Here is a 16,209-nt window from a genome sequence, read left to right as displayed (position 1 = left end):
AGGTGTTGTATCTAGAGATAGTGGTTGCTAGTGTATTAATATTGCAGGTCAGGGCAGAGTAGTTAATGTTGTTGTCACTTGGGAAGAACAGGAATGATGCAGATGGAGTTAGAGATTGTTGTGCTGGTGAGGTGGAGATGAGTTTGGAAATGGGGCGTTGAAGTTTAGGTTACATAATTAACTGAATACATATATGAATGGAGGTAGTAATTGATGGATAGAATGAGATCCAAGGAACCTCAGTTACAATCTGGTGGAGCTAGATGATTTCAGGGAGTTCATAGAGTTAAGCTTAGTTGGAGATGAAGAAGATGAATGTTTGTGATGCTGCTGTTGTAACTGACATGAAGATATAAAGATTATGTTGAAGTTGTTGACTGCATTTGAGTTGGCTTGACAAAATTAGGGAGTGAGATAGTACTGGGTTAAGTTGAGGGAGATGAAATGTATTGCAGGTGAACCAGGTCTGAGGGTGTTGGTGAATTTAGGTTGTTGTTGGTGATTTAGAATTAGGTCTCTGTGACCTGGGATTGAATTGAAAGATGTTGATGATGTTGTATGTGTTACAGGTGGAGTTGTTGTTACTATGGCAGTGGTGGAGCTTTAGTTTGAGTGTTAAGTGAAAGTTGGGAGTCTGAATCAATGAAGAGATGATTTAGTTTGTATTTATGTAAAGAGAGTTAGAAATGCATTTTTTGGTCTTGGCATGTGTTTTTGTTGCACCATGATTGTGCATTAGAAGTTTGGCTTAGGCATTTGGCCTATTAGTCATCCCAGTCAGTCTAGCTAACTTATATGACCTAGTTAATCTGACTGAGTTGAATCGGTGCTGACTCAACGAGTTCCCTATCTTGACCTGAGTCGACTCAGTTGACCTGACCTTGACCACTGACTTGGAATGTTGACCTGACCTTGGACGTTGACTGTTAGTTGACCCATTTGACCGCCAGTGACTGTTAGTTGACTCTGTTGGACTGGACCTTGTGTAATGGGACGGACTAGTGGGTTGTGCCGAATTAGACCCATGGGCTTGGGCTTAGGGCCAGAAACCTTATTTTGTATCTTTGGACCACTTGTGGTCCGAATTGGCCCTTGGTTTCTTCTACAAAGTGGTAGATCTTTGTAAGACTTATTAATAGAGTATAAAACCAATCCAATTCAATCAGTAAACCTTAGATGAGCTAAAGTTAGATAGTTAAATGATGTAGAACTATAAATGGGCTTAGAACCATTAGATAATTCACTTAACCTATAATTAGATATTTGTATGAGATTATGATATGAGCCTTGTATGAGCCTTTTGGCTAATCTTTAGAGTGCTTGCGTGCTTAATAGTTAGTCGTTATTAACAACGATCGATTTAAAGAATGAAAGAGTGGATTATGGATCTCGAGGTAGGAAAGGATTGTCATCAAAAGAGGTGGGAATCGATAACGAAATCTCTTGTATTCATTATTGTTTTACAAATCTATATCTTATGAAATGCATGCATATATTTGTTAGTATATGATACGTGTATGTATGTATTATATGTGTGTGATACAAACTAGTTTTCTTTTATATTTTGGGATGGGAGCGGATCTTTAGAAACAACTAATATATGTGTTTTGGGAGTATTTACTTATTTTCCAAAGTGATTATTTCCATTGACTGGAAAGTAGTTACATTCTTTACTTAATGCTAGCATGAAAGGAAGAGGGTTTCCTTTTGATTGCTGTATAGAATGAGTTCATTTATAACACTTTATATCTAGTTTTTAAGCACTTGTATAGGCCCGGAGGGTTTCCTTAAGTGGTTACTGAGGTGTCCAATATTAAATAGGCCCGGATGGTTTCCTTAAGTGGTTACTGAAGTGTCCGATATTACCATAGGAGGCGTAAAAGCAGCATATGGAATACTTTTCATAGAGGGAACTATTCTGTATGCATGAATGTTTACTGTTCTTTTAAATTACTTTCAAAAGCTATTACATTATGTTTTGGTATTTGGAGTGAATGATGTTGAGAATCTTATATTTGATTTTTGAACTTGATTTGCGAGAGGTACAGGGATCTCCATGATTAAGTTCTTCTATCGGATTTAATGTTGTCATCATTAGTTCTCTTTCGATACTTTCTATATAGAGTGGACATACATTGAGGTACTGGTAAGGTACCAATCTTATCTGACTACGGGGACGCAAACCTCAGGGTGCTTTAATGATCATTAATGAATCTGCAAGAGTCACGCCTTACTACTCCAAAGGAATACTTCGCTCAACTACTATTTCTGTTGTGAATGTGTGCCGAATGATTGGTTGGTAGAACTTTATATTTCAGTACAACTATTATTTTAATATGCTTTATCTGTTTTCCGTGTTTTATCGGTTTTCGACAAAACCTGCATTGTATTTAAATCATTCTAGTGATTACTTGAAAGTTAGTTGTTATTTCTACTGGGAACCCTTCGGGATGATGTGCTCACTCAATTACCACTTTCAGTTTCAGAGACGGATCAAGATGTGCACGTGGCGATGGAAGAGTCGAGGAGTTGGTTCCATTAGTTGGTTAGCTTCCGCTATGTTTATTTTATGTTTATATTTTATTTGTAAACCAACTCATTATTATTTATGTATCATCTGAGAAGAGTTCTTGTATATATTTCAGAGAGGGTTTAGATTTGGGTTAATATTGGTTTAGATCTTTTTTATTATTGTTTTAGATAGATGTTTTAGACCTTAGTGCCTCATTTTATAGTTAATATCTAGGATTAGTCATTTGATAGCTTTGGGGGCGCTACATGGACCATGAAGGAGTGGTGATGAATTATCCATGAAATGCATAAAGATATATTACCTATGATCGGAGGAGGACCCATAAAAAAAGGAGAGCCGATACAAGGTACTAAAAGTATGAGATGTACACATTTCATAACCTAAAAGCCGCGAGGGCATAAGACATCTCAGTATTCGACGAACTTCGGAAAGAGACATTATTATAAAACCGAGTATTAGTTCAAACATGTTAAGAGATATCAATGTAAGACATAATGTTCGCCCAATTGTGGCAAGAGGTGCAGAATACGCGAGGGCACCGGAGGGCCCCTATTGAGGTATGGATCCGGGGCACGTTTGAAGCGTAGCCTCCGATTTCCATAAGCCAAGTCCTCGGTCGAATCTGCATCTGGTCCCAAAGAAACCCGGTTAGGGCGAGGAACTCATACCCCGATGTCATATAGGCAAGTGGAATAAGAGGTCCCAGAGAGAAAATGTGGATTTTATAACACAACGCCCGGGTACATTGCAGATGCATCCTAAGAACTATGGGGAATATAAACGGGACGACACCGGCTCACGTTTTTGTCGTCAAAAATAAGTAAAACATAGGAGTCTAGTAATCTCAGTGAATGCAAGGCAAAATGATTCTAATAATTTCAGCGAATGTTGAGATAGCAGGAGATTAATAATCTTCACGATCTCTCGGACATAATGAACCTTGGTATCGACGAAGATAAAGTAGAATATATATTGGGAAAAAATGTATGTAATACCCCGATATTCGGCAGTGGTTCTCCGAATAGAATATAAGTAATGGTTTTTCCTTTCTTATCACCGAGGCTTTTTCAACACAATTGGCTCCAGAGTTGGCAGAAAACTCTACAGTTAAGCATGCTCGGGCGGGAGTAATCCAGGGATGGGTGACCATCCGGAAGTTTCTACTGGATTACCACAGCGATGCCCGTTGTAAAACCCCCACACTGCCGGATAACCGCAGTGGCTAAGTGGGGACAATATCGATGGAGGGACCGGTCATTACAAATGGTATCAGATCTAATCTCATACTAGGAAATCGAGCTTCTCTTCAACCCTTATACCAACCTGGCTCTGATACCATTTGTAATGACCCGTCCCTCCACCCCCACACTTCCGGATGACCGCAGTGGCTAAGTAGAGACAATATCGGTGGAGGGACGAGTTATTACAGGCTTCGCTTAGCCTAATGAGACGAAAATTGAGTTTCCGTGAAAACAATGCAATACGAAAACTGAGTGTCCTCTAGGTCAAAGCATTGACCTTGCACTAGTCCAAAACTTGGTTTTTAGGACACTTGGTGTTCGCGGAAAGGACAGTTTCCTTCTGTCGTTAATTATTTAACAGTTGCAATACGTCGCATAATTGGTGTCTGATATATATCACTTGTAATCCGTCATTTTTCTGGTATCTATTTGCCCCCAACTTTAGTTTCCACCCTATCGGGCCTATCCTAGAAAGAAAAAAAACACAATACCGATAAAAAAAGAGAACCACCTAAATTTTAGCTTCCATCCCGCAAAATAATTTATATTTTTCTACCAAAAATAAAATTCCATCCGCAAAAGTTTCTAAGCAACTTGCGAGGGATTTATATGCCGTATATAATTAAAGATCCGGCGGTATACATTTGGGATTGGCAATATTTTAGAATCCATGTGAGTATGTGCTCCGAACTCTCAAAACCTAAAAACTTCTCAAAAGTTAAGACTGGAAACATGTTCTAACAGGGGGTTAATCGTGGGAGAGTTCGATAGATTTTAATGTATTTAGGTTTTCTCCTGTTAGTCCTGAGGGAGTTTGAGGGAGTATCTCCAAATCTCCGTTAGTCGTGGGGGAGTTTAGAGGAGTCTCCTAAACTCTCTAGAAAACAACTGTTAGTCGCTGGGGAGTTTAAAAAAAGCTCTTGAACTCCCTGTTAGTCATAAAACCCTACAATACTAGGGAGTTGGTTGCTTTGGGGAGTTCGAAGGAGTTTTTAGTGTATTTTGGTCTCACAACAAATCTCTCAAAAGAGTAGAGATTTGGGAAGGAGTTTGGTCTGTAGAAAACCATAGGAGAAAGAAGAGGAAACGTTTTTTTCCAGGTATGTTTTTTTTCTTCTTTGATCTCCATGATTGTTTATAATAGTTTGATTTGTGTACTATTTCGATTGTTTTTCATATATTTGATCTCCATGATTGTTTATTTTGATTGTGTGTATAGTTTTTTTTTTGTGGGTACTCTTTCTCTGTCAAAACCCTAATTTGTGGTTCAAAAGATCTTGGTAAGAAATTGCATGATTTTATTATAATGATATCTTTAAATTCAACCGTTGGAATATGATGAAATTTTAGTATGTCGTAGTTTACCTTGTTATAGAAGTACAGTAAAATTTTCACGCGGATCAGGTCACGTTTGCTACTGCAAAGCTTGTAAAATATATGACTATAGTCTGCTGAGTTTAAATCCCGAATAGGGGACTGATTCCTATTTATCTCATTCTCCGCTTATCGGACAAAGCTGAAATTTTAGTATGATGTTTGTATATATGAAGGTTACCTACTGTAAAAATTTCATGAAGTTCTGATCACTTTAGGTACACCAAAGTGTGAGAAATCCGGAACTGAATTCTGTATGCACGTATTGAAAGTAGTCGGGTTCTGAGTAATGTATCTTTTTAATGAACCGTTGGAATGCTATGATTTTTGTGTGTGTTGTGTAATATTGAGTTTTAAGTGTACCATAAAAATTTCAAGAGGATCAGGTAAGTATTAGTACTGCAAAGATTGGACAATCTGAAACTGTGTTTCGGTGAAACAGAATTCCTTTACAGCTATCTTCATAATTTGTTATGTCATCATGCATTAATTGGCTTGCTACTTTGCATGGGTGTCATTGAGAATCACTATCACTTGTTAAGTCCTCTTATATTCGGGTTCTACTTGACGAAGTTTTCTTTTTGTGTTTTATTCAGGTAAATATTACTTGGAGGATGGTGGGTTTGCAAACCGACGATATTGTTTAACACCATTTCGTAGCCAACGTTATCATTTGAAAGAATTTTATGGTACGGGTAATCATGCGAAAAAGGCTGAAGAATTATTTAACATGCGTCATGCTTCTTTGAGGAATGTAGTTGAAAGATTGTTCGGTGTTGTGAAGTCTCGTTTCTTGATCTTTAAGTCTCAACCTCCATTTCCGTATCAGGTGCAAGCGGAGATAATGACAGCTTGTGCAGGCCTACACAACTGCTTACGAAAAGAATGCCGTTCAGATGAGTTTCCGGTCGAGGAAGAGGAAGATAGCCATCCATCAACGCTTGTAAATGACGATGAAATTTTGACACAACAAACTCAAGAACAACAACGTCAAGAAGCTAATGCATGGAGAAAGAGTATAGCGGATGATATGTGGGAAAATGTTCGTGAACAAAGGGAGTTAGAATTGTATGGAGACCGTTAAATTGAAGGGAAAAAAATTATCTCGTTGCACAAAATAACATACTATTGATACAGAGATATGATCATTTTCATTTATTTTTTCTTTTGATTAAAGATCAATGTTATTTGCAAATAAGGGTTTATTGTTTCTTAAAAGAGAATGAGTTAGGAGTGAACTCTCTCAAACTCCCCCAAACTCCCTCTAATAAACTCTCTCAAACTCCCTACACTCCCCCAAACTCCCTCTAATAAATTCTCTCAAACTCCCCCAAACTCCCCCAAACTCCCTCTAATAAACTCTCTCAAACTCCCTACACTCCCCCAAACTCCCTGAACTCAAAAACACAAAACTCTCTCAAACTCCCTACACTCTCTCAAACTCTCTCAAAATCCCTGAGATTTAAAATACACTCAACTCCCCAGACATCACTCGGGCACTAACCCCCTGTAAGAAAATAAAGGCCTCTGTATTCTCCTCCATCGTGGGTTTATCAAAGATGAAACTTTCCCATATCCTTTGCCCACAATTCTTCTGATTTTTTATTTTCAGTTTCTCATATCATTAACCATATTCAAGTGAAGAAACCATGGACAGATCGAGCGACTATTCAAGTGAAGAAACTGTGGACACATCGAGATGCGAAATCAGTAAGGATTTTTGAGATTTTGATATATTCATCTTACTTTTTTTAATGAAATTTTACTTAAATTGAGGGTTTTCTTAAATGAGCTTTTTGTTCTTCTTTAGAACTGATTCGAATTTAGGGTTTTCCGTATTTTGGGTTTAGTATCTATAAAAAGATAATACCCCCAAAATCAAGACTTTGCTGCTATAACCCTTTCTTTGATCAAAAATTTCAGAATATTTGTTGAATTGAAATGGTGTTTTGGGTTCTGGTAGGATTTGGATAAGACCCCCAAATCCACAACCTTCATATACCCTCAATCAATTCATAATACTAACAGCAAACCTCTGTTTGGTGTAGTAAAATCTAGGTTTGATATGTTAGAATTTAGTTATTACACTAATAATGGTTGGTTTTTGTCATGCTCTCATTCAATAATAATCATGTATTCAGCTTTAGGAAGAAGGCTAACGAAGATACTAATGAACAAAGGCAAAGGCAAGGTGAACTGGATTCTAGCATAACTTATTATCCATTGTTTGTATGTGCTGACAATTTGTGGATAAAATCTCCCAATTGATGCTTTTGTGCAAGGAATTATCAGTTTATCACTGGCTTAGTTGCATGATATAACATTTGGTTTAGGTATGTTTACTTTTGTTTTTGAAAGTTTAGAAAACAGTTAACATAACATTAAGGTTAGGTTGAGTGATTGGTTCCATTTCTCCTGAATGATAGTGGGTTGATTAAATTTGGATTCTCTATAATTTACAAAATCCGCTCCTGCTTTTTTCTTAAAGTACATTACATTTGTTTTAATTTTATCTCAATTTAAAGTTTCTCAATCGTGTTAGAACTACACTGGCATTCCGTGTTCATGAAAACTGATAAGCTTAACACTTCCCATGTATCCTTACTGAAAATTGAGCTTTTTTTTTCCCATGAATAGCTATTATAATCTCCTTTGCTGGTTTATAGTATATTTGTTGTTCAAAAGAGGCAGTTATTCTTAATTTTGCATGCCGCATATCGATGCAACTTAAAGCATATAGAATCCTTTCTTATAATTTCCTTTTGTATCTTTCAGAACCTATGGATTTAAAGCATACTCCGGCTGTCGGATTTGCTTAGGATTCCCTTTTTCTTAATGATTTTAATTGTTGCATAACCTATGGGTTTATGTAATCCCTTAGGTGTATTTGGTGATTCATTTTATTATTTAATTAAATTATTCTTTCTTCGTGGTGAACCATGCATGATAAATCCTGGTCTCCAATTAACAGCTCACAGCTTTGGATAACAACAGTGATGATCATGACTTTGCTGGTTCCTAAGAAATTTCAACAAGCTGGAGGAAAGACGGAAGTTGTAAGATCCAATGTAAAGACACCACACTGTGCTGGCAGAAAAGAAATTCCAAGAGTTGAACACAAGATGGTACTACTCTATTTGTTACTTCTTTTCTAATTACAATGATCCATGTGCTAGTATTGAATATGATGAGATGCTTGGTTTATGTTTTCCATTTAGGGAAAGTTTTTATTGTAAGAACATAAATGTGGTTTTTATTGCCCGGTAGTAGTAGTCAATTATCTAGCTTGTAATATGAAGTTACTTGTTTGTGGTGTTATAACAACAAAAAAAGAATAGTCCACATGGTACACTGGAAAACCTGTAGTATATATGTATGGCTACACATGTTTACAAGGATACCCCAGTTGACCCATTACATGCTAAACATATTGCAGCAACAGAAATATTAATTTTTGTTGTTTTTTTGAGCTTCATGTATAATTTATTGTTCATATAATTTAAACTTATTAATGGCTATCTAATACTCCCTCCGTTTCTTTTTTATAGGCTGGTTTCCTAAAATATAAGTTTCAAAAATATAGGCTGGTATCCCAATTGGGATATACTAGGTTTCACTTTTACGATTTTAACCTTCTTAAAATTGTTTTTTTCCCACTGAGACACCTTCACCGTCATTAAAGGCGTCCTTCAGCTTCATCTTCTCCAGCAGAAACCACCACCAGCAACACCATCGCCACCACTACACCACCAGAAACACCATTTTACCGGAATCATTCTCCTCCTTCTTCTTCACAGCAAAGACGTTCTCATCATACCACAATCATTCTTCTCCTTCTTCTTCACAGTAACACCAACAAAACCAGTCAATTCTTCACCATCTTCAATGGTACCATTGATATCTTCTTTCTTCAATCTAATCAACTCCGACAACAACTCAACTGATTCAAGACTGATAAAATGGTTAGACATTCATTTGGTTTTGTTCGTCAGTAAATCCACAAATCAACTGAAAATATTTTGTACTCAATGGTTTTGAAATTCAATGAATGGGTTTGCAGAACAAGACTCAATGATTATAAATCTAAAATCAAAATTTGATGTGGATAAAACTTTGCTAGACAATTAGATTTTCATGGGAAACTTCGATTGTTGCTTTAAGGAATTTTTTCTAAAATTTTGCTTTAAAATTCTTACAGTGTAATGATGAACGCGAAGACGACGGCAAACAGAAGAGCAACAATAAGAATAGACATACAGAAGAGATGACAAAGCTAAAAGACCCGAGTTGTTCCAGTAAGCACCAACTAAACCAGCTAAGGAAACGAAGAGGATTAGTATTCCTATGAAGAGAATTGGCCACCGGAATAGACCTATGCATTCGTTGTCTGGTTTTGATGATAACCAAATTCCTGAACCGATTATGGGTATTGAGCAGAGTAAGGCTATGAAGTTTAGAAGTGATGTTATGTTGTTTCTTAGTGCCATTGGGGATCTAAGTTGTGATGGTGGTTGTGGTTGTGGATGTGGTTTTGAGAGATTTTTGAGTCTTGAGACTTTGTTTCGGTGAAAGGGTTAAAAGCGTTGGTTACTCAATTGTGATGGTGGTTGTGGTTGTGGAGTAGTAATCCACTGTGGATGGAGAAAATGAGTGAAGTTTCTTTTCCGATTGAAAACTTATGGAAAGTTCTCATTAAAGAATATGGAGAATGGAGTTGAGTTTGTTACTGTAATTGTAATTTAAAGAGATGGGAAATATGGAGTTACTGTAATTGTTACTGTAATTGTAATTCCACAGTATGGATTTCTCATACTCAATCTACTCAATGGAGTGATCATGGAGGAAATGATCATAGAGTACATTCAATACTGGCCAGTATTGTAACTTGGGAGAAAACACAATCATTAAATTACTGACCCTGACTAGCCTAGGCAAGTTTTTAATCAACCAAAATGGGAAAAAACACATAACTCCAAGCCAGGAGAACAATGGTGGTACCACCCAAAAAAAAAGAAACCAGAATCTGGGGCTATAATACTCCAATTACTAAATCTGACTATGCTGGCCAGAGAGGTACTGATGAGAATTCCAACATTTGGCCGTCTACACAACTCTGTGATCTACTCGACAGCCTACATCATAGCTTTGGAAAGCTTTTCCACAGATTCCATAGCTTTCTCGACAACGTGCATCATCTTCTTCGCCTGTACGTATGTGCAAACATAATTATTCAAATATTTTCAATGCGGGAGCTGATGCGTAACCTATAGCGCCATTCAAGTGACGGGTTCTGTGTAATGATAATTACCTTGCAACTCAAAGAACAAAATCTGAATGAACCAAGCAAGGTCCTGCCACAAATTTCACATGTATTTGTAACTCTTTTACCATGTCTTAATTGAGGGCGTTCGTTGAGAAAAACGATTTCAGCATTGTTAATTACATAATGTTGAACACCAGAAATGTCTACGTGCTTCTGAACTTCATTAACCCTTATAACGTTGTGGTAGTTAGACCTCCTTATCTGCAATTGGCGGAACAAAAATGTTACGTACTCATGTATGTTGAGTACTTACTTACGTTGTGGTAGTTAGAGTGGAAACCCATACAATAAAAAAAAAACTGAGAGAACTTACTTGAACAATGCGATGTTCTCTATGATGAATCAGACAGTAAGAACAAATGGATTTACCCATACAATCCAAGCAGAAATATTTGGATTCACTTTTAGACATTTCTTCCCCATGGTCTCTACAAGGAATGAAATAGTTTGCTTCCAGTAATGGCCTTAACCATTGAGCACCAAAGCCATTGTTTTCTTCAATTGGGATAAGCGGAACGACCTAATCAGAACACACAAAGAGAATTCTAAATCAGGTACATTCTCACACATACATCTGCATTCTATACAACCAATTTGAAGCCACCATCATATTTAAAAATTGAAAGCTAGGCTCATGACGTGCAATTCAAATAAACTGTATAGCAAGGTACTCTTAAGCAAAAATCGATTTTAGGCTGGTAAATCACTGATTAGAAAGACTAAAGATGGTAGAATTTTCAACTGGAAAGTTGAAAATGATGACTCTCTATGCACGTAGCAAGAGGCATTTGAGAAGGTTAATTTATCTTTGGGATTCAGTATCGAGTTGAAGTTCGATGACTATGTTATCTACAAGGAGGAAGAACTAGTTCATGCTCTTCAAGCAGTCTTAAAAGTGGTGTTTGAGTATGCTAAAGATAGACCTATTATCTTCTCAACTTTCCAACCAGATGCTGCACGGCTAATCAGGAGTTTACAGAAAACGTATCCTGTTTATTTCTTAACAAACGGCGGAAATGAAATTTACTCAGATGTAAGAAGGAATAACAAAGTAGTGGGAAGGGTTAGCTTACTGGTTCAGGTGGTTTGGGTAATAGATCCCTGTATAGATCAAGCAATGGCTTCGGATAATAGATCCCTGTGCAATGCTTTCCTGCCAACCCACATACAATCGCTACTGGAGGGAGGTCCATGAGCTGTGCTATCTTCATTTTATTGATCGATTTGGCTCTCTGCAAAAACATCATAGTACAAAGGTGTTTTTAGCTACAAGGAAAACACTGCAGAGTCACCAAGTATTGTTCCCAGTCATAGATTTTTGTATAGAAGGTGGTGCAATATTAAAACCTTTTTTCTTCCGACAAGGTCAGAGGCATCATCAATCCAGCTCTGGTAAAGATCGTTGCCGATGATAGTTTGTTTAAAATCCATAGCAAGCTGGCCCGTTCTTTTTCTTTTCGTATTCGCCTTCATTTGATTTGCTTTCATAGGGTCTAAAACTATTATACTCCATGGAGACAAACATTGAAGGATGCAGCTGTTAGTGTTTAATAATTCATATATATGTGCCAGATAACTACAGTAATGCACACCGTTTCTTCGATTTTCTTATGGAAATGATGTACATAGATCGTCCCAAACAGGAAAATAAAAAAAAATGAAGAGATAACAAGAAGCAAATTAAAATTATTTAGTTGAGATATTAGGTACTAGATAGATATCATATCACTGCTTCAATGTACTGCTTTGCTTTATGAATGTGAATGAAACCAAAACTTGAAATAGAAACAAGGAATTCAGATGTGTCTTACCAATCACGGATTTTTAGAATCCATCATGGTTCTAGTAATTCAATTGTCAATGAAACACTATCGAATCAATATGTACCACGAGAGTTAACTAATGTACCAAGATAAATAAAGGCGATCTCTCCAAAGTCAGCCGTGAAAAATCCAGGTTATTGCCCCCTCTATAATTCTAATTTCTGGTAATAGACTTTCACTGGCCGAGGACGAACCTTGTGGATGTTTTAACGCTTTGCTTTTCAAATGTCTTACATGTGAACAAAACATACAGCATCGAGGCAAGACAGAGAAATGAACAGAAAAGAAGAGAAGCCAATGCTGATAAGTTCGTTCCAAAATGGTTCGACTTGAGTGATGAAGTAAAAGCTACACCATGGGGTGATGTACGGTCTTACAAATACAATGGTAACTATGATGAACACAGGGCAGCAATAGATACATCTACAGATAAGGATGTAGACATTCAACCAACTGAGTTCAACCCCTGGCCTTTATTTATGCTAATAGAAGTACACGGTCATTAGCAGATCAAGATGGGTAAATATGTACATATATCAGTTCCTTTTGATCTATTAGCTCACCGTGTTGAATCTTCTCCGACATGGTCACAGGAAGGAAAAAAAAACTGACTCAAATTATCTTTAAAGCACAACGCATCAAAGGTAAAAACAAGTTTGAAATCACATACCTGAAGAACTTTCTTGCGTAATTTCATACTCCTTCATAAATTCCCAGGCCTCATTCAATACTTGAGGATCACAGTCAAGTACATTAGGGAGTTGGCCATCTCTAATTAAACGCCATTTATGCATATGAGGAATCTTGTAGTGAATTCCACCCTTGATTCTAAGAATCTCCTTCATGCAAGATTGTAATGTTATGAAAACATTATTTGCGTCTTCAACCGAGAAATTTTCAAACGCTCTCGTAACACTTGCGATAAACTCATCTACTGTGGTTGGAGCATCAGTATGATGAAGTGCAGATATAGCGCTAAAGAACCCAAGGTCTAAAACATTCAAATCGGGGCTGTTTGGAGGTTGACACAACAACTCTATATCCAACCCGTAACTCTAAAGAAAATTTAAAGTTTCTTAATCCTCTTATCGTTGTTCGTTTGCGAAGAGGTACCAACTTAATTCTATGTAAATCTAATTGAATTCTCTTTCTACCAACTCTGCCGACCATCTTAGAAGATATATCAACCACATCTCCATTTGTATCAGCCAGTTTTGCATCATGCCATAATCTTGAAACAGTTCTGATACCAACTTTAAATAGAGCGGCAGTATCAGTGATAACTCCCTTGCGAAGTCTCCTATTTGTGCTTCCTTGCATCAATTTTTCAAGAACCTTTCTCTTCACATCAGAGGTTAAATTCTTCTTCTTATTTCCATGGCGAATAGGTTCTGGTTCTGCGATGGTGTTAATGGGACAGTGTATCTCTTCCTCCTCCCCCTCTTCTTCCTCTTCTTCTTCCTCTTCTTCTTCTTCTTCTTCTTCACTATCACCATCATCATCTTCTTCCGGGTAACATTCGTTTAAATCGATGAGACAATATTGATTTGAATCATTAATAGTTGGAGATTGAATTGTAATTGGAGATGGAAAATTACCTTGAGATAGATTATCCTCAGGAATTTGATTCAAGTCAAAACCCATTTCACTCGGTAATTTTATCAAACACGTAAAGGGTGAATCCCCATTGACACACACTGAGAATAATAGTTGGAATTCATCAACACAGTTCACTCAGATTCAATACTTTAATATCAGCTGGAATTCATCCATCCATTTTCCGCAGACCATGTAAACAACATCAACCCCTGTCGCTAATTGTGCATACCCTACAAAGTTATCTGAAAAAGAAACAATACACAAAGAGTAACCATAACTAGTCATCTGAAAACTCCAAATCTGATCAAGAATAATGCTCACAATGTTAAAGCTTTGGTGATAGTTTCACATTTCTCTTCCTGCTGATATAAATTTTATTTTCAATTTTTTTATTGAAAGACATGACATGAGAAAATAATGTAGAGTGCTACCTCTGGCAGAAAGTTACAGCTAAAAGAAAAACTACATAAAGATTGTAGCCCAGTTAAGAATTGAACTAGAGAAATTGATATGTAGTGGAGTTCCTGCCACTAGTGGCTGAGTGACATTTTGTTAATAGTACACCCAAAACTGGTTGCCAAAATGAAATCCTAATTGCTACTCTATGGTATGAACTCATTTGAGGTTACAGTGCTGTGAGTAGTTTACAGTGCTGTTAGAATCATGTGACACAGAGATCTTCGCGGTGTTTGGCAACTCTATGGTATGAACTCCCTTCATCTAAATCTGAGATTTCCTGTCTGATATCACCAAACCCCCAAATCCAAGACCCCCAAAATTTAACAACAAAAACTTCTGATAAAATTCTCTTTTCCTAATCTGAATTCATGAGAATTATGATCTGAATTCATGAAAGTAGAAATAGAAGAAAAATACTCCAACAAGAGAACATCAAAAACAGAGCCGAGAATCTGAAATTTCTACTGTAGATTCATTTGAATTTCAAGGAAATCTCGGAACAAGAATACAGTTTCATCGAATTTCAAAAATCATTCACCATGAAAAAACTTACTCCAATCAAAATCTCGCTCGATTTTCATCAACGCAAAACAATAAACTGAATTCAATTTTCGAACTAAGTACCGAACTCATCTTTAAAATTTAAAATTACCTGAAATGGAAGCAAGGTTTCTCCAAGCACCAACAGAAGCTGAGCTTGCTAGGTTTTTGAAGGGAGAAAAATGAGAAACGAGATCAGTATCATTAAACTGATGTAAAACCAAACTCCAAATTGAAGGACCATCATGTTTCTCAAATTTATTCAAACCCTTAAAAAATCTGACGACGCTTCTCAACTTCTTCTTTAGTTAATCAATTTTTTTTTTATTTGAACAATCTGATTCATCTTGCTTCTTTAGGAAACATTGATATCCATCTTTAATTCGATTCAACAGATCCAGAAAACATTCATGGTGAATCTGAAAGAGTTGTTTTCTTATTCTCAATTTCAAAGAGAAATCCCTTTTGAATTTCGTTGTTTTGGAGAGACGAATTGATTAGATAAGGGTAAAAATGGAAAGAAACACAAAAAACGGCGGAATGAAAAAATTCTTAATCTCCCCGCTATCCCATACCAGCCTATAAAAAAAGAAACGGAGGGAGTATTGTGTAGGAAAAGGTTAAAGAAATATATGAAAGGGATTCTAACTCATCAACTGGAAAAGCATTTGGATTCTGATGATTGCTTCTGCATCCTGTAGGGAACATTTACGTGGTGAGAAATTAAGAAAATCAAGGTCTACAAACTCAGGTAAATGCGTTAGAGGCGAGATTTAAAGTTTATAAGGTAGGGAGGCAGGATAACAACACTGCTTGACAATAACAGGTATGACATGCTTGTTATAATTGTTCTTTTCTGACATGTTACTAACCAGCATAACTTCGACTTCTTTCATTGGCTTATATGATGATTGAGAGATCTTAATTGATGTGGCACTTTGTCCTTGATATAACATATGTATGACATACATGAGCTAAAGGTGTATACAAACTTGCTTTTTCTTTACATTACTTTGCTTTTTCTTTTCAAAATATCATTACTGTTCGTTTATACAACTAAAAAATTCCATACTGTCTTCTTGATTTTTAATCCTATCTAGACTAGCGTCCTGGATTTCCGTTTTTTATGCATAATTTTCATTTCATGCACCAGTTCATATTTTGTTTACATTGGATTGTACCTAAGTTTTTTGTTTTCATTGTGGGCAGGATCTAAGAATTTAACGAAGAAAACAGTTGCTCTTCTACGTGTAATTTTAGTGCACCACCATGGAACATGTGTTAAAGATATTTTTCCCGGTGAGGCGATTGAATGGT

General features: G+C 36.6%; 2 protein-coding genes across 6 annotated transcripts; one reads left to right on the top strand and one right to left on the bottom strand.

Moving 5' to 3' along the window:
* The first annotated feature begins 6,531 nt into the window (after positions 1-6,531).
* LOC113307587 lies at positions 6,532-9,880 on the top strand. Of its 5 annotated transcripts, XM_026556030.1 has the most exons (4): positions 6,532-6,858; positions 7,290-7,339; positions 8,143-8,273; positions 9,347-9,880. In XM_026556030.1, exons 1-4 carry the CDS (start codon positions 6,848-6,850, stop codon positions 9,494-9,496), a joined length of 342 nt encoding a protein of 113 aa, XP_026411815.1. In that variant the 5' UTR covers positions 6,532-6,847; the 3' UTR covers positions 9,497-9,880. The 5 variants fall into 5 exon arrangements, 3 of the variants coding, with proteins under 3 accessions (XP_026411815.1, XP_026411816.1, XP_026411817.1); XR_003339193.1 differs by lacking the exon at positions 9,347-9,880 and having other exon boundaries at positions 8,120-8,663; XM_026556031.1 differs by lacking the exon at positions 7,290-7,339 and having other exon boundaries at positions 6,535-6,858.
* Positions 9,881-9,998: 118 nt separating this feature from the next.
* Positions 9,999-13,938, bottom strand: LOC113311486. The gene is made up of 8 exons (XM_026560320.1): positions 13,893-13,938; positions 13,462-13,691; positions 12,965-13,349; positions 11,819-11,970; positions 11,545-11,703; positions 10,785-10,991; positions 10,457-10,672; positions 9,999-10,352 (listed from the first exon to the last, which is right to left on the bottom strand). The coding sequence occupies exons 1-8, from the start codon at positions 13,936-13,938 to the stop codon at positions 10,281-10,283; spliced, it is 1,467 nt and encodes a 488-aa protein (XP_026416105.1). The 3' UTR covers positions 9,999-10,280.
* Between the last annotated feature and the right edge of the window lie 2,271 nt (positions 13,939-16,209).

This window comes from Papaver somniferum, chromosome 9 (genome assembly GCF_003573695.1).
Source record: "Papaver somniferum cultivar HN1 chromosome 9, ASM357369v1, whole genome shotgun sequence".
NCBI classification, from domain to species: domain Eukaryota; kingdom Viridiplantae; phylum Streptophyta; class Magnoliopsida; order Ranunculales; family Papaveraceae; genus Papaver; species Papaver somniferum.
Note: the sequence above shows the minus strand (reverse complement) of the source record. Positions and strands in the feature narration are given on the sequence as shown.

Bases quoted from the DNA above. Each gene is read 5' to 3' on its own strand.
- LOC113307587 (XM_026556030.1), top strand. The intron at 7,340-8,142 runs GTGAACTGGATT...GGATAACAACAG, and splicing joins TGAACAAAGGCAAAGGCAAG to TGATGATCATGACTTTGCTG. The intron at 8,274-9,346 runs GTACTACTCTAT...AAATTCTTACAG, and splicing joins CAAGAGTTGAACACAAGATG to TGTAATGATGAACGCGAAGA.
- LOC113311486 (XM_026560320.1), bottom strand. From the start codon at position 13,938: ATGGGTTTTGACTTGAATCAAATTCCTGAGGATAATCTATCTCAAG. The intron at 13,692-13,892 runs GTAATTTTCCAT...ACACCATCGCAG, and splicing joins TGAGGATAATCTATCTCAAG to AACCAGAACCTATTCGCCAT. The intron at 10,353-10,456 runs GTAATTATCATT...ACATACGTACAG, and splicing joins TTTGTTCTTTGAGTTGCAAG to GCGAAGAAGATGATGCACGT.